Genomic DNA, 21,612 nt, shown 5'->3' on the forward strand with positions numbered 1-21,612 from the left:
CACTAAACTAAATTAGGAGTCTTAACATAGGTGAGACTTGAGAATTAGACTTCCAAACTTTAAATTTTGCATGGTTGTTTTTATGAATTTTGTCTAATTTCAATAATACATAATTCTTAGTTCTTAATTTTACTTTTTACTTTAGCATTAATACCATTTCTTCAAACAAACAAAAATGGAAGAATTTAAAAAAGTAAGTATCTCATAAAGTTTTATATTTTATTTTCTCATAAAACATTCTGTTTTTTCCTGGTTGTTTTAGGTTCCTCCAATGGAACAACGTCAATTAGTGACGTATATTAATCATTTTATTACATCCACTGTAACATTCTTAAACGATTTCATGACACACTGTGAAGCCAAAATGATGAAATCCGAACAACGCTTACAAAAAATTTCAGCGTCTCTGTGTATATTAGAAACTAAGGTACAACTTAACCAAATATTAAACAACACATATAAACATAATATAATATATATTTTAGTTAAATTCTGTTCCTGAACTTCAAGAACTCCATCCACCTCAAATTCAAACAAGTGAACCTCCTGGAAATCATTTAAAAGATAATTCATATAATACTGAAATAACCAATGAACATAATAAAACTGAGACAACTGATGGACTTATTAGAACAGAAACAACTGAAAAACCTAGTAAAACTGAAGAAAATAATGTATCAGAACCAACTGTTATTAATGAGAATACTAATGAGCCTACTGTGGATCCAACGATATTAAAATATCGTAAAATGATTCAATTTGGTGTGCCTAGAGGTGCTGTTGAATTAAAAATGGCCAATGAAGGACTAGATCCAAAACTATTGTGATAAATTAGATATTTATGTATCAATTATTATTTATAAATTTATAATTTCTTGTGTAGTGGTTTATAAAACAAAACATTATGAAAATCATTTTATTTTTTTACATAAATATTAAATTGTTACCACATAATAGATAACTTAATTGTATTTACACCATTTAAAATACTTTATTAAAAAAAAACTTGAAACCTGTAAGGTGTTGCAATACCATTTTTATATTATCAAAGATTTTTTACTTAATAATAATGTTCATAATATATTTATATTTTTGTTCTGAGAAACCATTACCCTTTCACATACAATGTCTTCTCCATAAATATGCCACTGTTGTGTTACTTGTGATAAAATAATTAATTATATTATTCTTATAAGACTTATATAATGATAAATTGTTATAAAAAAAATAATTATTATTAGTTATTACTTTTTACCTACCTATTTGTTATGTTTAACTTGTACTATATTTTAATATAATTATACATTTTTATTTTTACTAAACCGTGGATAAATGTATGCTTGGAGAATAATTTAAGAAGTTTTTTCAAAAGTAATTTTATAATTTTGCTTTGTTTGCAAAATAGATAGAGACAAATGATTTGGTCTTATTTTTTATTTGGTAGTGATTTGTATTACTGGCATGTAATATAAATTATGGTTCCTTGATAATAACTGTACATAGTTTCTTGTTTAATAACTAACATTTTGTTTCACAAATATCATAAGTCATAACTCATAACAAGAGACTGGATTTTTATATTTTTACTGAGAGTGCGGTTCCAATTGGATAAGCTTTCTTGACAATTCATTTTCCTATGAACAAGGATTGAAGGATATACAAAATTTGTTAGTGCATAAAATTGCATATTTCGAGGTTTAAGAAGCTGGCTAAATGTTAAAAGACCTCCCCAGCCCTTGCCAATTGCCATATGCAAATACCTAATGCGCAATAATTAACCTACAAATCACAGAATACTGTCTTGTACTAGTTGTACGTTTTACCTTTTACACATCGGTAGTTTATAAATAATGTTATGTTATGTTTAAGCCTAAAATACATATGAAATTGTTTAATTATTCAACAGCTTGACTAGTTTGAGTGGTCCTAGATAATTTTTTACACGTTTTGAGCATAAAAACGACCTCTCTGTAGTACAATACTACAATTAGACACTGATGTCTGGTACACTCATGAAAATTCTTAATGGTGTGTCAATGTTTGGAAATATTTTAATATGTAAAGATTTTTTTTCTTACTTAATTACATAGTTTGATGTGAATTAAATTATCTATACTATTATCACTATTTAATAAATACGATTGCAAATGTACTCATTCTGAGTTTCTGACGAAAAAAGTTGATCAAATCATTTGGGTATATATTTTGCAATTTCTCAGCCAATTAAGTTAATTCAACTATTTTCAAAGAATTTAAAGATGTAATTTGGATATAAAATTTATAAAATTTGGAAATTATGTGTAACCAGAGCCGTGCCGGGGGGTGGCTAAGGGGTATGCGCCGCGGGCGCGTGGTTTAAAGGGGGCGCCAAAAAAATTGAAATGCATAATGATAAATAAAATAGGGGGCGAATATTTTTAATTTTGTCCTGGGCGCCAAATCTTAACGGCACGGCTCTGTGTATAACCATAAAACGTATAAGTACCTATAACATTAAAAAATTGCTGCCTCTCAAACTTTGCCGCTGTAAGCACGTGCGACGTGCCTATATAGTTTCTACATATGTATTATAAATACGCCACTGTTAATATATAGCTGAAGATCAAATGAAAGATAGAAGGAAAAATGAGTTGGTATATATATATACAGTGTACCGTGAGGATTTACCCACTGCGGTATCTCCTGAAATAATGGAGATATCATAATTCTGGTTTTTTAATAAGGTTCACAGGGACAAGAACTACAAGTACCTCATGCTTTAATTTATTTTAATGTTTTATTAAAAAAGTTTAAAAAAAATATTTTTTTATTTAAAATTAAAGATGACCATTTTGTAGAATTAAATTTTCTGAAAATATTGACGTTTCAACATTTTAATTTCATCGATCTCCTGATTTTTGATATTTTTTCGAGTTTCGAAAGAAACAGTGAAAGCGTTCGGTGACACGCGAGCTACAAGTTTGATACAATGATTGAATGATACCACCATCGTATTCGCAGATTTTTTCGAAACTAGAAAAAATACTAAAAATCAGGAGATCAATAAAGTTAAAATGTTGAAACGTTAATATTTTCAGAAAAATGAACTGTAAAAAATGGCTCTTAAATTTTTTACCAAAATATTAAAATAAATTAAAACATTTTTAGTTCTTTTTCATGTACCTTGTGAATCTTTTTATAAACCAGAATTATGATATATTCATTATTTCAGGAGATATCGCCATGGACGCAATGGGTATTCTTCAAATAATCCTCACGGGACACTCCGTATAATAAAATAATTAAAATATAGGTGTTTTATACCAATTCCAAATTTCCAAACTACCAAAAGTCCAAAAGTGTTCGACAAGGCTGCATTCTTTCACCTATCCTCTTTAACATCTACAGTAAAACAGTGTTAAGATAGACACTCTAGGAATGGGATAATAGTAGAGTAGTTATTGTAGGTAGGAATAGATCAATAATTTGCGTTTCAGAGAATCTCTTTGACGGAAAAGATGACTAACATCTCAATGTTAGACTTGCTAAATGTAGAAATAAAACTGGAAGTGGTATACCTATATATAAATAGAAGATCTTAAGGTTCTTTGACATAGACAGAGCTTGGTAAATTTAGTTGAGGGCTCTAGTCCCGGATTACTTAATAAAAATAATTATTATTAACTTCCTATTTAGTTAGAAATAATCTAATGTTTATGTATTGTAAAAACAAAAAAATAGCCAGCGTTCAGCGATTGGCAACTAATTATATTTCAATACAATGCGAGTGGCATACTATTGCAATATTACTATAAATACAAAAATATAATGTAAAATAAAAAAAGTGATGTAGAAGAAATAACTATAACTGTTTTATTAAATACCTATTTTAAATTATAGGTAAAAAAAAAATACTGTTATTATGCCCTTTAAGTAGGTAGTATATTTGGGAATAATTATACAAAACTGTAGGTACATATCTAGGGGCTAGGGTATACCTACATTTGGGGGTGCTAATCGGAAACTTAGGGGGGCTTAGCCCCCAAATCTCTCCTCTACCTCCGCCTATGTACGTATAAATATGTAATGCGATGTCTAAACAATTCTTTAATAAATAATAATAAAATCTGTTTATCGGCTGTAGAAGGATTCGCATTCGTTATATAATAATATTAACAAATAATAACAATACTTATCATGTTAAATACTAAAGATCAAATTATCTACCAATCTACCTACCAAAAACAAAATTATCATATTGTTTGAAACGCTGGATAATTATGAATAGGTAGATAATTAATAGGTTAGGTACTTAATAGTTAATACTTATTTAATTATTAAATTATAACTTATACATAATAATACGTTAACAATTATTATAGTAATACTAGTAATACTACTAATACTGTTATTAACGTAGTAAAACAATAAACGAGGCTACGAGGTGTCGAGGTAATACCAATTTTCATATAATGATCTGTATAAAAAAAAACGATTATAAAGCATAATATATCGGCTATATATGAATAAATTCATATATACTATACAGCTTGGTATACCTATTAACTATTAAGTAACTACAGATGAGTATTAATTGGCGAATAATTTGCTAAGTAAACATACTTTACATAGATACTTATTTTTTATTTGTAAACACATTTTTTTAGTATAATTTGTAAATTTTTTTCAATTTATTTATTTCCTATTTAACTAGGTATTATTTATAATAATAATAAACCAGTGGTTCCCAACATTTTTCATTTTACGCCCCGCCCCCTTTGTAAATTTGCTAAAAATCTCATTCCCCTCCTTAAATTAGAGTTTAGGCGAATTTTTTTTGGTGAGTGGTACAAAATACAAATAAATATATATTATACAATATATAACTATTTACTTTTATTATTTTCATAATTTTAAAAATGTATTATAAATCAACTTACGAAGTAAATAGTAATAATATTAAGTATAAGAAAAAATGATTTAAAACAAAAATAATAATATAAAATATAAATAATATAAGTAAATTTAATGAGAAATGTATAATATAATTAATATATAATTATTGACGATGCCCAATAACCTGAAAACTAATATAGTGATTTCAATTTTACACATTGTAAAATAACATACCTAATTATTTTCGTAATTCCATCATTAGGGGAGACTAAATTCCCCCCGGTTGGGAACCGCTGTAATAAACAATTATGTATTAATTAAATAATATACGACATATTTTGCAAAATTAGTGAAATTATCATAAAATATTCAATCAGAAAGCATCATAATATATCATGTAATATGGTGAACTTTGGAAACTATGTTCTTATAACTACCAATAATATGTTTAAAATTATAATGATCTACTGAATTGATTGGACTATAATTTAAACCAATATTGATTACTTTTTCATCGAAAAACGAAATTAAAGAAACGCTAAAAATTTCCGAGTTCTTAACATTTATAGTTTTTTTTTAAATTTTAGTTATGATTCCTGGTTAATAAACTAAAGTTTATACATACTATAGGCAGAACTGGATTTAGAAACGGATGACCCAATATGGGCCTCCACGGCTCTACATAATGGACTTTTTTTTGTATCCTAATATACCTTCAATATAAATTATACATGACATTCATTTTTATTATAAATTATAATTTATTAAGACAAATGAATTTATAAAAATCACAATTGAAATAAAAATATTTGATTATACATATTATCTAAAATTATTAAAATACATGCATAAAGCTACCATACTAAGGATGGGCCTAAGATTTCCATACATTCCTAAATCCGGTAATTATAGATAGATTATAGATAGTCTATATTTCTATAATACCTACTGCCGCTTTCGTGTAATGTCTATACTCTATACATTGATTTCGATACAGGTTTGAAAAATTCTATATGGTTATTTAATTTACTTATCAGTTATTGTCAATATAAATACAAGTGTGAGAGTCGATTTCGAAGTGAGTTTATAAAGTAAAACGAATATTTTAGAAATTCATATTATTCTGTCAGTAAGTGTCAGAGGAAAATTATAGGAAGAGGAACAACTAGCTGTTTTTAATATAAACAAAGATTTTTCAATTTTCAAAAATGCGATAAACTTTTTTAAAGCTGTGCGCTCTATTAGTAAAAATTATACTGCATTAATATTGCTAAAAAATTGTTCAGTACTCAATCATATATAGATGTATATATAATCATCTAGCGGATAATCTAAATAAAATAGAAAGATAACTCCTCAGAAAAAATTGTAAATGACGAGCAGAGGAATCAGCAGTTTATAGTATACCAATAAAAATAATTCGAATTTCGAAATAATTACCGACTCCAAACCTATTCAAACCTTCGCTTTAATATACACCATCACTATATGAGTCATGATATCAAATTTATGAGTAAAGTAATGTATTATGTATAATCATTAATCAACAAGACAACGAAAAAAATATTTTCCTGTACTTCTAAGTTCTAACATCATTAAATAATGTGACAATGTATTAAAAGTATAACAACTAAGACTTTTAAACTTTCATGTTTAAAAATCAAAAATTTATTTATGATCCGGCTGATACAAATTTTATTTTCCTTTCAACTGTTATGAAAACAATTCGTTAATAAAACATAATTCGCGATCAGTACTTAAATAATAATTATATCATAACTTTATCTATGTACCTCGTAATTATGATAGTCGGTACAATGGTACATAAAATAACCGATTCTATAATGCTTTGAATTTTGATAGAAAAATGTGGAGTAAGTACATTAGATCCTATAGGCTTTTGTTAATCATAATATATATTATATTTTATGAGTTATGACTATATTGATTATTAAAAGTTCACATGATTCCGTGAATATTCTCTCTATCATATATATCGTTTAAAAAACGATTCATTTTTTATATTTTTGATATCGTGAGCTATAACATCCGCCTATCGGGTCCTTGATTTACTTAATGGACATTTTTTGTTTATTTCGTTAACTAAAACTTTTTTATTATTATTATATTTTTTAATATCAAGAATTTAAAAATGTGGAACAACACTACAGTTTAGCTCTCACGCAATTTTTTCGATTTTTTTTTTTTTTTGAAACATGTATTTTAACGAGTTAATCACGTTGGTGCAAAAACGAATTTGCGCAAATTAGTATTTTAGAAGTTATATTCTTCCGAAGTTGACGATTTCACACTATTATGCATGTACACAACGCTGTACTTTTGTCTTTTCTGGCTGCGCGCCGCGTCTATAACAAATTTTCGAATTTTAGTACACTTGGATAATTTTACTTAGATTTCAAAGTAAAAACCTGCCAACAATTAAATGTCAAGTATATAGTGGCTTTCTAGTTCCTTCGCCTACCGGCTCTGGACGCCAGACTCGGTTCTCCAGACCTCGTGTTGGATGGGGGCTCGGCCCCCGACCCCCCGGGGCTGTAATAGCTAACCTGTGGGGGGAGGTTGGCGATCCCTTAATCAGGCAGCTAGTAACCTAACAAGTAATCCTAACCAATAACTACCAGTAAAATAAAAAAGTAGTCACCCTCTACAACCACTAGTCCCAGTGGCCCAGTCACAGCTGTTGTAAACCTTGACAGTCGATCATGTTATGATTTCATCATCATTCATAATTCATTAAGATATGTAAAAAAAAATTAAAAAATTAGTTATAAATGCGGCATGGGATAGAAAATTACAACCTCGTGCGTATGCATATAATAGCGTAAATTAGCCAACTTCGAAAGAGTATAACTTCCAAAATAATCATTTGGGCAAATTCATTTTTGCACCATCGTTATTAACTCTTTGAAATACATGTTTCAAAAAAAAAAAATCACGTGGTAGCCATAGCTATATATAAACTGCAATTATGCCAAACCATGCTAACAATATTAATGTGACAAAATTAATTTACAAATTTAAGAAAACCATTTTCAAATAAATTTCATGACAAATTCTGCAAATATGTTTTTTGACATTTTATCGGATAAATAGTTACTATACGTATATACTATATATTTTATTAGCAAAATGTTGATACTTTTAATCATAAAAAAAATAATAATTAGTATTTATTACGTACTGTGTTATTGGCATAATAATGCACATACTTCAGATACTATAATACTATCTATATATATAATATACTACATACACATGTGAGCGGCTAGCGGGAACGCTCCGCAGTTTAATTTACACACACCAGTATACCACACACACACTGACACACTAGGTAATGAATAATGATTAATGGTCGCTTACTATTTTTTTTATAGTTAATAGTTAATATACACATATTTGAATATTTCTGGACCCCTGAGATAAATGCATAGGTATATTGAATGGTCTGTGGTACTATTGGTACAATAGGTATTCCTAACTACATAAGAGTTCTAAATGTTTTTACATTTATCCAATAGCTTGGAGCCTGGAGGTATAGATAATTATAATAATTCTTAAAGAAAATTAGAAAGTGGAGGTTACTTTATCTTAGACAAATAAAATTATGATCACACTAATAATAATTAAGAATTATGAGTAATGTGTGTACTGTGTATTATAATTTTACGTAGCTGGTAAAATGCAGTCCCTATTTTTTGTAAATTTTGCTACTACACACTTTACCATTTTTTTTTTATTTTAACATAATATCTAGATAAACATATTTTAAGGGTTCGTCGATTTGTCATTTGCTATTGCACACAAAAATAGGGGCTGAAAAAAAAATGTGACTTAAATGTGATTTTAGTTGGCTAATATAGACAGGTTTTCGATCACTCTCCAAGTATCGGACAAATCGTGTGACTTTTCAACGGGTAGTGTAGTGGGTAGGGTACCTACAGGTTTTTGGATCCGTCTGACCGTCGGAGCGAGTCACAATTTGGAACTGCGGTCGATGGTCGATGCAGTCATCCACGGGACGTCTACAGGATCGTGACGATCGTTTGCGTATAGAAGTGCACATTGTCTAAATCATAATTCATAGGTCGGGTGTTATTTTTACGGTTTTTAGTTTATGGCTTTTTCACGCGCAATGTCAACTGTTTCAATTAATTATTTTTTAATTCTATTTAAGCAGATGAATCAAATCAGTCCCGGGGACACCTGAATTTTGTCTCTTCCATGCGAATACCGCTATCACACGTTACGGTTTATCATTTTTCGATATTATAAACATCAAACAAATGTTATGAATTATATTTTTTACTTACTACAACAACTTTGTACCTACTAAACTATAGCAACTAAATTTATACTATTCTTAGTCCATTTACTTAGATTAGCACTCAATTTTATTATGTAATTAATAATTAATAATAATAAAATAAATAAAAAAACACAGTTTACTCTTTCACGCCCATTATATTTACCCGCTGAAATGGAAGACTCGCCTTCGATAGAAACCGTATACGAAGCTATTTACGCGCTCTACAATCAAAACACTAACCCTGCCGAAAAGCAGCGAGCCTCGAACTGGCTTAACGAAATGCAGAAATCGGTACGTGACACATCGACCAGACACTGCAGTAAAACCGAAAACCAATATTTTAATCCATCATATTTTGTTCATCGTACCAGGTATACGCATGGAAAATAGCTGATGAGTTGTTGGCCAGGAAGGTGGACCTGAACTCGTGTTATTTGGCAGCACAGACTATGCGCTCCAAATTACAAAACTCCTTTCATGAACTACCTCAAGATTCACACGCGTCATTACGAGATGCCTTACTGAATCATTTGTCAAAATTAGATGATACCACTGATGGTGTAATTGCTACACAGGTATCTCCTAAGCTTCAAATATATAATAATGTATTTTGATTTGTTTCTAAACATTATTTTTGTGCTCAATTGAATCATTTTTGTATTTTAGTTGTGCGTTGCATTGGCACACTTAGCTCTCCAAATGGGTTCGTGGAAGAATGCTGCTGTAGATATTGCTTCACGATATAATTCTCTGAAAACATGTTTCATATTAGAGTTGTTGACTGTGTTGCCAGAAGAAGTCAATTCTCGAACATTACGTCTAGGTGCTAATCGTCGATCTGAAATTTATACTGAATTTAGTGATAACTTGCCAGCTGTTAATCAACTATTAGAGCTGTGCTTGACATCTGAAGCAAATGATAATCTCATCAAAATCCGATCGTACAAATGTTTTGCATCATGGTTGAATATCAGAAGTGTATCATTATCACAAGTGTGGCACAGCAATGTGCTATCAAATGCATTTAATGTGTTGAGTTTTGATGTAAAGGTTTATTTAATATTTAAATTAAGAAATGTATGTAAATATGTTTATTTTTTTAACAGGGGTGTAGTATGATTCAAGAAGCAGCTGCAGATGCAGTGATTGCATTTCTCCAGAATCTGGAAGATAATAACAATCAAGATGAAATACAGATTGAAATTATAAATTCAGTTAGTAGATTAGAGCAAGCTTACATGATGTCAGTTACCAATGAAGACTTGGATCGGTATGTTGCATGATCAATTTGATAAATGTAAATTTATGTTTAATATCATGTTAATTTTATTACAGAACGGTTAATTACTGTAGAATATTCACTGAGTTAGCAGAATCACTAGTAATGACTATGGTAAACAAAAGTTTAGGATCTAATGGTCTTCCACATTTCTCTATAAAAGCATTAGAATTGGTTATTTTATGTGCTAACCATCATGATTATGAGGTAAATAGATAATATTTAAAATGTAATTATTAACCCAATTATGTATTATTAACAAAATGTTTCTACTAGTAATTATTTTTACTTATAACTCAATAACTGGCTATTAAGTCAATTTTGTTCTTAGTCAAATTCATTATAATTTGTGTCTTTAGTCAAATGTCAATATTTCGTATTAATAGTTACCATAAATAACATTATTTTCTTTGAAAGTTTTCTCGGTTCTAAAACTTGATAAATTATCAGTTTTATATTTCTTTAGAATTTTATGAGATGTTTAATACATGTATATGTATCATTATTTTTTTCAGGTTTTATTAATAACATTCAATCTATGGTTTAGGTTATCCGAAGAATTATATAAAATAAATAATGTAGTTTTAACTGAAATGTTTAAACCTTATTTTGAACAATTAATTGGTGCTTTATATAAACACTGTATGATTGATACAGATCATGTGAGTTTTAATTTATTTTAATTTAATTTTGTCATTTGTAACTTCATTATTAATTATTACATTTCAGGAAGGTCTATTGGATGAAGGCACAGAAGACTTTGCAGATTTCAGAATGAAATGTTCAGATTTAATTAAAGATGTAGTATTTATAGTCAGTTCATCAGCTGTTTTTCAACAAATGTATATGCTCTTACAAACAGCTTCTGTGTCTAATGTTACTTGGGATCAAATGGAAGCAGCACTGTTTATTATGCAAGCCATTGCTAGGAATATATTGCCGTAAGTCACTATTAATTACTCATTTTAAACAATGTGATTTATGTTTATACTCACATAGACATGAAAATGAAGTGGTTCCAAAAGTGGTTGAAGCTATCCTAAATATGCCAGAAACTGTTCACATAAACATGAGATACACTTCAGTGATGCTGTTAGGAGAATTATGCGAATGGATATCACATGAACAACATTCAGAAACTTTAGGTATTAAATAGTTAATAATTTCATAATTCAAAAATTATCTATAAACTATTAATGACAAATTATTAATTAATGATAAATAAATAATACTGACTAATAAATAATATTTAAATTTAAATTATTTTATCATTTCAATGTTTATATTTTCAGAACCAATATTGAATTATCTACAGTATTGTTTACGCCAACCAAATCTTGCTGCTGTCACAGCAAAATCTTTACATAGTATTTGTACTACTTGCCGACATCACATGGTCAAACATCTCAGTGGGCTTATTGAAATCCTAAAAGTGGTTGATATGCTGAATTTACCCAATGATGTTGCGATTGGTTTATTAAAAGGTCTGTAGTAGATTATCTATTAATTAATAATTTCTGTTGATTCATTTTTACTTTTCTTAATTATACAAAAGGCGTTGCTGTGATTGTTGCTGAAGTTCCCGAAGAACATGTGTATAAAGCAATTAAAGAAATTTGTGGGAGACAGTTAAGTCCATTATTAGCTTTAGTTGAGGTAAATTTTCTGTTTATCTAATATAAATTTATAAAATAATGTGATTACATAGTTGTTTAATAATTTTATATCTTTATTCAGTCTACATCAGAAAAAACTGTTCCTGAAACTAATACTTCTACGGACCCAATATATTGGTTGGATCGTTTGTCAGCCATTTTAAGACATTTAGCAACCAAATCAAATAATGAAAAAGACCCTTGTGTAGTTGCTATTGTTGAAGTATGTTTTAATATTAGTTTAAAATTTTCTTTTTTATCTTTTATTATTTTATTTTATGATATATTATATTTTGGTTAGATGTGGCCATCTATGTCAAAAATATGCACTAGATATAAAACTGATTCACGTATCACTGAACATTTTTGTCGGTGTCTTCGATTTATGATTAGGTTGGTTAGTCGATCAACAACTGCACTTTTAGCACCAGTTGCTCAACAAGTAAGTACATTTTATCAGCAAATCAAACATAATATGTTATATATAATTATATTATGTAGATGGCGTATTTATACAAAGAGCATCATCACAGTTGTTATCTTTATATCGGTTCAATTTTGGTTGATGAATATGGTTCCAAATATGACAACCCACTTGTTATGACACAATGTCACTCACTCCTATTAGAAATGATAGACGCGTTTATTGAACCGGCATTCCGATTATTTAGTGAAAAAGATGGACTCAGAAACTATCCAGATACCGTTGATGATTTCTTTCGATTGGCGTGCAGGTATAAAGAAAATCAGGACCTTAATGTTTAAAAAAATAATTACTTTATTTTATATTTTTAAAAATTACATTTTAGATTTATTCAAAAACTCCCAATGCCTTTTCTTCAGTCTCCGGTACTTGAAGTAATCATTAGGTGCAGTATAACTGCTGTTTCATTGGACCATAAAGAAGCTAATGCATCTGTTATGAAATTTCTATTAGACTTATTATTATGTGGAAAATCAAGAAAAGTAAATGACTTGTTTTTATTATTATTATTAAGGACTATATTTGATATTTGAAACATAATAATATTATGTATACAGGACAATATAAACAATGAAGAATGTAGACAATATGTTACCTCAATAATAAATTCAATTGGTGAACAATTAATTGACAATTTAATTCAAGCGAGCGTTTTCTCACTTCAAACATACATGTTACCTGATGTGATTGACGTGATTATTGAACTGATGGTTTATGATAAAGTCGTAAGAATTTATTTTTTGTATGAACTTTATAAATAGATGATTTGATTTTCTAAATGCTATAATATTTATATAGCAAACATTAAGATGGTTAACTGGAGCAGTTGAAAAATTACCAAAACAAAACTCTGCCGGTTTAGTTACAGCAACAAATGAACAGTGTTTACAATTTTTAAACTCTTTTCATAGGTAATTATTACAAAATATATGTAATAATATACAAAAAATATTATAAGTTATAGGTTTATTTAATATAAAAAAAATTTAAATATGCCTTGTTTTAGTTATGAAAATGATGGAGAGCTATGCCGTTCATTACGGGAATTTTCGCGATATTTTCGGTAGTGTTGACTATGATTAATATATTTAAATGTTTTAATGTTATTCAGTTTTTGACCTTGCTGTTTAAATCATTTTGTTTTGAATTTTTAATAATTCACCCCATTTGATTGTGCTTATAGTTGTGAAAAAACCTAAGTTTATGTTCAATGTTAAATCACTATTAATTGCAGTATAGTTGATATACTAACTAATTATTGTGTATAAATAAATTATCATTGGTTGAACATTTTTCACTTACCTTTTGTGTGAAATGTTTATTATTGAGTAAAGTACAAGAAATATCTAATAATTTTCCTTTATTTATTTACTAAAATAAATAAATCAATTAATTTTAATTTTTTAATATTTGAGCATTATGCCAAAAATGTAATTTTAAATATCTAACATTCTGTTCAGTTTTAAAAATGGTATTTTTCTCTTGTCTCTACTTCAACAATAAACATTCAGGTTGATTTTTTGTCTGAAAAGTGTATCCATAGAGTAGTGAGAGGTAGCAGTGTCTACCTCAGTCTTTAAATTGACCATTGTATATAGTTTGAATACCTAATTGTAATTAAAGTTTTTTGTTTTTAAAATTCATAAGAATATTGTATTACTGTATTATTATTTATTTAACTACCAAAAATGTGTATTATATGATGATATGATTTTTTTTTAATTTCTGCTGGGTCCGTAAATTGCTATGGACAATAGGAATATGATGTCTAAAAGTCTTTATTACTTTAAAAGTGTACTTAAGTCATTGTGGCATTGAAGTACATTTCATAAACTCAAATAAGTATTCAAAACTATAGATCTATTGTATATGATATCCACGTGACCATGTCTAATAAAAGTACTTGTATTATTTACCAATACATTGTGTACTGTATATTATTAAAACATTATAGTCCAGAAATGGTGAACCTATTGCACACACACTCTTTTAGTAATATACGCAATTGTTTAAAAAAAATAAACAACTGATTATAATATAATCAATAAGGTACATAAAGAGTTGATAAATTTAAAAATAAATATTCAAATAGTGTTTCAATAACTATTGATGGAGCTCTAAATATGGTATTAAGTCCAGTGCCAGATCTTGAACTCTGAAGGCCTGGTGCAAAAAAAATTAGGGGCACCCATAAAAAAAAAATTCACTGTACAATATTTTACCTTTATATTTTTACTAAAAATCAAATAGCATTATAAATTTATAACCATCTTTTAACATATATGGGTAATATTAATATAATATTTAATAAATTATTTAACATAATTATTATTTATTACATAAATATCTATGGGAATATTAAATAAAACAAAAGCAAGTACATTTTTTAAATTATTTTATTTAAAACAATTTTTTTCCTTGATTTTGTATAGGCAAAATTGTCAATTATTATCTTCTCAATTTTCAGAGTTTTGGTTCGTTCTTTTAGATTCTGAACGGATTGATGAATGTATTAATTTTACGATGATGTGTGTTTTTTAAAAATTTTTTTTTGTTTTTGTGTCTGTCATCTTGTTTTGGAGCAGAAATAATGCTTTGATTTTTGACTTCAGCCTCTCATTGAAAAGAATAATTCATCTAGTTGGTACTTTGGGGGGTTAAATTTCCAATAGTTTTCAAATGCGTCAGGAAAAATCCTAAAATGTAAGTTGTAACGGAAAAACAGGAATTTTTACGCATAACCAATTTTTAACAAAATCAATTTTTTTATTTTGCTGTAACTTAAAAACGAATAATTATAAATACTTGGAATTATAACCAGATATTTATATTGGCGTTATCTATTTACGATTAAATTTTCAAAATATTTCGAATTTTTTGAAGCTATTTGCAGACAATTGAAATTTTCGATTTTTCTAAATTTTTTTTCTTAAAATGCCAATAAAAAAAATTTGGCTTTCCAATTTCAAATTTAATATACAAGTTTTATTATAAGATGTACTATCGTAAAAAAAAATAAAAAATCGTTAGTCACAATTGTTTATAAGCATTTAAAGTTCAAATGTTTACAAAATATATCAAAATCACGAAACTTTGCAAGGAATTTTGAAGTTAAAAATTCGTAAAAATTTTTTGATTTATACCTAAGGTTAAAAAACCCAATACAAGGTTATCCATAAGTTTTAATTCTAGCGTCAATATAAAAAAAATTTTATAAGCGTATGAAATTTAATTTTTTACGAATTCGCGTAAAATAACGATACATTACAATTTAAATATAGGTAATAATATAATATATCCTACTAATTATGCTAGATTGACAAATCAACTCCGTTCTGAATCGTTTTTCGTATACAATGATACATTGATACCTGTCGGCTGTCATTGCATTCAAATTTAACACATCCATTATAGTGACCTACTCTCCATTTTTTTCCTATACAGCAGAGTGATACCCACTTGTTCACCTTTTTTAGAAATTAATATATAAACAAAACACGTTAACTCAATTAAAATTTAAAATAATGTCTAACTTTATATAACCTTTTTTATATTTAAAATTACAATACTAGATAAACCATCAACGTTCTTATCGACTGTCGATTTCGTTTCATTTCAAATTGAATTATTTAAATCAAAATCAACGGTTTAACACCGAAGATCAAAATTACACATTACACAACAATTATAATCCGCTTGTGTTTAGCCTACGAATACGAATTTTGTTTTTCTAAACAAATGTACAGATCAGAATGCCGATAGCCTGATTATGTGGAATACATTAGACCATCTGAGTATCTGACCATTCCATAATAATATAATAAATTGATTTTGGTATTTTAATTCTAGTCTAAAATTAGCGCTTGTCTAAAAATATCTTGTTTTTATATTACAAAGTCACAACTTTACAGTAATAACTAATGACTAATGAGTCATACACCTCCTGGGGCATCTAGAGCGGCCTGCATACAGGCACAATATAGAATAGGAATCCTACAGAAATCGCACTAACTCGCCGCACTAGCTACGAGTCTACGACATAGCGGTTTCAGTGGCGTACCTAATAATAGGCTATTAATGACCTTTTAACTTATTTTTTTTCCACTTTACTTACAAAAATGAAAAATACACTAAGATATTAAATACTAAACACGATTTAGTGAGGTATATATAGGTAAATTCTTTAATAGTAAAAAAAAACCAAGGGGGGGGGGGGGTTAATCATCATTTGAATAAAAACAAAACAAATTTCACCAAGTATCTATTTTATTTTATGGTATTTTGATGTTTGATATACATAATATCGGGACCCCGGGCCCCCCTAATATTTCAAAGTCAGGGCCTCGGTTAATTTAAGTTAACTGTAAGGAATCGTCTTGAAAACCGATTTAAATGCACAAATAATGTGTTCAAGCTAAATCAATCAATTATAGAGTCCGAGGATATTGATTCATTAGCCAATAAAATCAGCAAACATTTTTCATTCAAAAGTCATATAGTATAAAATTTAATATTTAAATATTTTTCATTATTTTTATAAATTTAGAATTTGTTTAACTTACTTTGTGCTATTTATATAATCATCTATAGCTTATGCATTTTTATGAACTATTTATATGAACTATGATTGTATATTTGTATGTAATGTTGTAATTACTATTTGCCCATTACCAGGCATCAGATTTCATAATTAAAGGGTACTGGTCTAGTTGACGCCCGCCAGTTTGCGTATTCTCCCGCCGCTTATATTTGTCGTATTTTCGAAATGCTAATAATCTTTTATACTGCAGATAAAAAAGGTACTAAAAACCGTGGTATTAAAAATAATAAAATACAATCCCTTATACGGGATCACCCGAGTTGCGTCCCGTAAAAAAGGTATACACGAATTGCGTCCCAAAAAATACAGGACGCAATTCGTGTATTTAAATCAGGGGTTCTTAAATAACTAACAAAAATAAATAACAATTATAAATATAATATAAGTCAATCAAAACATTGTTTATCAAATATAATAAAAAAGTAAATAAACATTAAATCACTTAAATCCAATACAAATTAATATAGTCCATAATATAATAAATAAGTTAATTAATAAATAATAATAATAATGTTGTCAATAAAAATGTCAGTCAAAAATTAGGTTTATATTTATTAGATAAGCTTTTTACAAAATCTAACCTTGTTATTTTATTTTCATTTAATTTTTTTATTTAATTTTCAACAAATAAAATATTGTTTCGTCGCGGTTTTCTATATTGACGTACAGAAATTAGCGAGCTTCTTATTAACATCATACTATCGGTTTGCATTATCTTTAAAACATCTAAAAATGTATAAATATTTGGATGGGAACTATTAAAAAAACTATTAAATTTTTTATGAAAAGACTCGCACGCGTTTGTCGTTCGCTGTAAACTTGAACTCTTTTCTGCCCATATTGATGGAGGGAAAAGTGATTCTTCTGAAATATAATTATTGACTAAATAGTCAGCGAAATCTACAACTTTAGAATCAACTGGTTGTATTTCTGATAATTCAAATGGAAAAAAATCACCAACTTCCTCTGGACTCAAAAACAATAATCCAAAAATATATGATAGATAGTTGCCAACTTCTCCATTCAACCCATATTCTTTAGCTAAGCCCAGGTCTTGCATCTTACGCCACCACGATTGTCCTAGGTGAAACCTGCATCCTTTTATAAGTGTTTCTGACCAAATTTTCTGAATTGCCTTATGAATAGAAACTTCAAAGTCAACATAAATTATATCAATTTTAAATTCTGGACACACTTTTGAGCATTCTAAATCAATAGCTTTAAATGCTTCAGAGTAAGTAATTGTTTGTTTATCTTTTAACAAAAAAATATATAAGGAACGTAATAATTGTTAAAAAGGCCGTGAACTGTAAATAATTGGCAAAACAATTTTATACAATATTCAAACGTGCCATCAACATACACTGTTTTAATTTTACTTAAAAACTCTAAATTTGATTTACATGTAAACATTACTATACCATTAATAGAATCATTTAAAAACAAAAAAGGTTCATTTTCGTTTGTAGACTGTAGTACAGTCAATAGCATTTAATGCTGAGTGCACAGTTAAAATATTCGTTGGCAATTTTGGTAGCTGTTCACTACGAGATCGATATAAATTATTTTTTATATAGCGAATATCGGTAATTGTTAATGTATTTTTAACACTAACTACTGACATCAATACTTTCTTTTAAATGTCGATGCATTAGTTTAGCTGGTCTTTCATATAACTCTTGTGTACCTTTTCGTTTAAGCGATTTACTAACAATTTGCCGATTTATAATTGCTTCAGATGGTCGATAGTGCATTGTGGTTGTGGGCAGTATCGCTCACGTTAAGTAAAACATGATCACTCTCGTTAAATGCTTTACACGTTTTCACCGTACATTTCCAACGTTGAATATTATTAGCCAAACATTTATGGAAACAGAACTTATAATTATCAATTATTTTCAAATGCTTTTGTTTTTCACTTATAATATTTTGCACTTATATATTCTAAATAATATTTAAAAACTAAACAGTTATCACAACTCACGTAGGTATACGAAAAACTAAAAACTGAGTAAAAACGAAGACTGTACCGCAGTAAAAGATATACTAAACACAACAATATGTCAATATTATTAATAGTAGATACTGTACATACCTAATCAAATATTTTATATAAGGTTGGTAAATCCAAAACATTGCGAAACTAAATGCTATACGTATATACACATACATATAATACTACGTATACAATCAGTCACATTTCAAAAATTATTTTGTATTGTATTGAATACCTACCGACTTGATATTATTTTTATTTCGATAAGATATCATTATTACTATATACTATACTAGTAATTGGATTTTATGGCTGGAAATATTATAGTAATAACTTATCTTATACGACTGTCGAGTGTCGACTTTAGCTAAAATAGTTGTATAAATGAATAAATTCAACAAAGTTGAAAAAATCCCAAAAATTGCACTTAAAACTTTTAGATTTGAATTTCTACTTACATAAAACGTATTTAAAACTTATTAATTAAATAACTATTAAAAATATACCTCGGAGAACCCCTGAAAACGAAATAAAAATTCTACTACTTAAACCTAACCAATATAGTGGGACGCAATTCATGTATACCTTTTTAACGGAACGCAACTAAGGTGCCCCGATTTATACTGCAGTATTTAAAAAAAATAATGGATAAAATCGTAAAAATAAAAATAGATACACTTATGGTGGCCAAAATTCGGATACAACTCATTATTACCTCGAACGGATCGCATCCGTTTAATTTATTTCGCCACATAAACTGATATGGCGATATCGGATATATCATACTTTTGTATTTATTGTGTTGTTATTATTATTATTATTTTTAATAATAACCTTTTTGATCTGCAGTCAGTACCGTAACTAGCTTTATGTGCGCCCTTAGCAACCAATGTTTTAAATTTATAACAAATTATTTATTATATATATACAATTTTATGCTGGGAAGGAGAAGGGAGGGTTATAAATAATACTTAAATACAGTTATATTTTAATTTAAAAATTATATTATTTGTATTAATATTACATACATAATATATTATTATACATTAGACATAAGTCTATATTTTATAGAGTGCTCTTTATGTGATGTGTCGGGTGTGCAATCAAATAATATTGAAAAATATTTCGCCTGTTTTATTTGAATTAATATTATGTTACGAACTTTTTTACCTATTAATTCAATAATTTAATTTTGAATAATCGGAAAAAAGTAGCTTAAAGATCCTTTTTTAGATTTAATATTCTCAATATGTTCAGATAATCTATCATTGTAATGACTAATAAGTTCTACAGTGTTTAAAAAAATTCCACTATTTGCATCCTCTATTTTATCTGAAGTGCCTCGAAGAACATGATTATTTTTAGCACAGAAAAGAATAACGTCAATTATGATTTTTAAAATATTGCACCATTTTTCCTTTTCGATATTTACAGCTTTTTGTATGAAATTATCTATTGTTTTTCCATCTTTTAAACGTTTCTCTGTTTCTTTCCACTCCATAAAACATTTTCTGTGTTGGACACTATTTTCATGAGCAGGTATAAATGGATTTAGATGTTTCCAATCAAAAAATTCGTCCAAAGGGTTAGAAAATTTGGAATTTTTGTCTTTTGAAAATAATATGCTGGGAAAACAAAATATAGCATTTTTGAACAACTATACATCATCCATTGGCGTTTTACATCTTCACCATTGGGAAGTTTCTTATAAAACCATTTAAAATTAAATCGTCTTCCGTCATCCGCCAATGGAAAAGTGTATTGATCAATATTGCCTATTAATTTTGGGCCATTTTCTATTATATGAAGTCTTACTGTATCTGTAATTATTGGCCATTTTACTGGATCAGTAAGGTAATAAGTACTTTGAGATATATTTGTTTTGTTTATATCTATATCACTTAACATATTTTCATATTGAATTACTGGAATTTCAGGGCTAATAAGAGGATTTGTATTAAAATTTAATAAAGATTGGTCGTTTTGTTCTGCTTCAGTAATATTATTTTTATTTTCGTTTTCGTTTCCTTTTAGTTCATTATTTACATAAAGGGTAGATGAAATTAACCAATTTTTCATATTTACTGAAAGTATACGATCGTTTTTTTCTTTTTCTTTTCAATTTACGAAACTCTTGTCCAGATTTTTTCGTATACATTCTATAATATGTTGAATGAAAACTGCAGAGTAGTGAGTACCGATATACAATATAATGACGTTTGAAGTTTGACAAAAATATTCGGTATTGGGAATAAGATATTTAATATTAATTTATAAATTTAACAATAATATAATAACAAGTTTTTATACGGGCAACTATAGTTGTAGACCTGAGGTGCACACAAGTATTATTATAATAAAATTGTTATTATTGCCTTCATATCAATTATTATTGT

At 27.9% G+C, this 21,612-nt stretch overlaps 2 protein-coding genes and 1 pseudogene across 2 annotated transcripts; 2 read left to right on the forward strand and 1 right to left on the reverse strand.

Moving 5' to 3' along the window:
* Positions 1–1,087, forward strand: LOC132920524 (WASH complex subunit 3). The gene is made up of 3 exons (XM_060982982.1): positions 1–193; positions 263–427; positions 486–1,087. The coding sequence occupies exons 1-3, from the start codon at positions 176–178 to the stop codon at positions 825–827; spliced, it is 525 nt and encodes a 174-aa protein (XP_060838965.1). The 5' UTR covers positions 1–175; the 3' UTR covers positions 828–1,087.
* Positions 1,088–8,980: 7,893 nt separating this feature from the next.
* Positions 8,981–14,541, forward strand: LOC132921214 (transportin-3). Its single transcript, XM_060984092.1, has 17 exons — positions 8,981–9,493; positions 9,574–9,777; positions 9,869–10,246; positions 10,309–10,472; positions 10,538–10,688; positions 10,997–11,143; positions 11,211–11,422; positions 11,481–11,626; positions 11,774–11,965; positions 12,037–12,137; positions 12,219–12,359; positions 12,438–12,578; positions 12,638–12,870; positions 12,946–13,102; positions 13,178–13,345; positions 13,419–13,531; positions 13,627–14,541. Exons 1-17 carry the CDS (start codon positions 9,374–9,376, stop codon positions 13,685–13,687), a joined length of 2,829 nt encoding a protein of 942 aa, XP_060840075.1. The 5' UTR covers positions 8,981–9,373; the 3' UTR covers positions 13,688–14,541.
* A 3,019-nt stretch (positions 14,542–17,560) lies between these two features.
* LOC132919002 (uncharacterized) lies at positions 17,561–19,155 on the reverse strand (annotated as a pseudogene).
* Between the last annotated feature and the right edge of the window lie 2,457 nt (positions 19,156–21,612).

This window comes from Rhopalosiphum padi, chromosome 2 (assembly GCF_020882245.1).
Source record: "Rhopalosiphum padi isolate XX-2018 chromosome 2, ASM2088224v1, whole genome shotgun sequence".
Taxonomy (NCBI): Eukaryota; Metazoa; Arthropoda; class Insecta; order Hemiptera; family Aphididae; genus Rhopalosiphum; species Rhopalosiphum padi.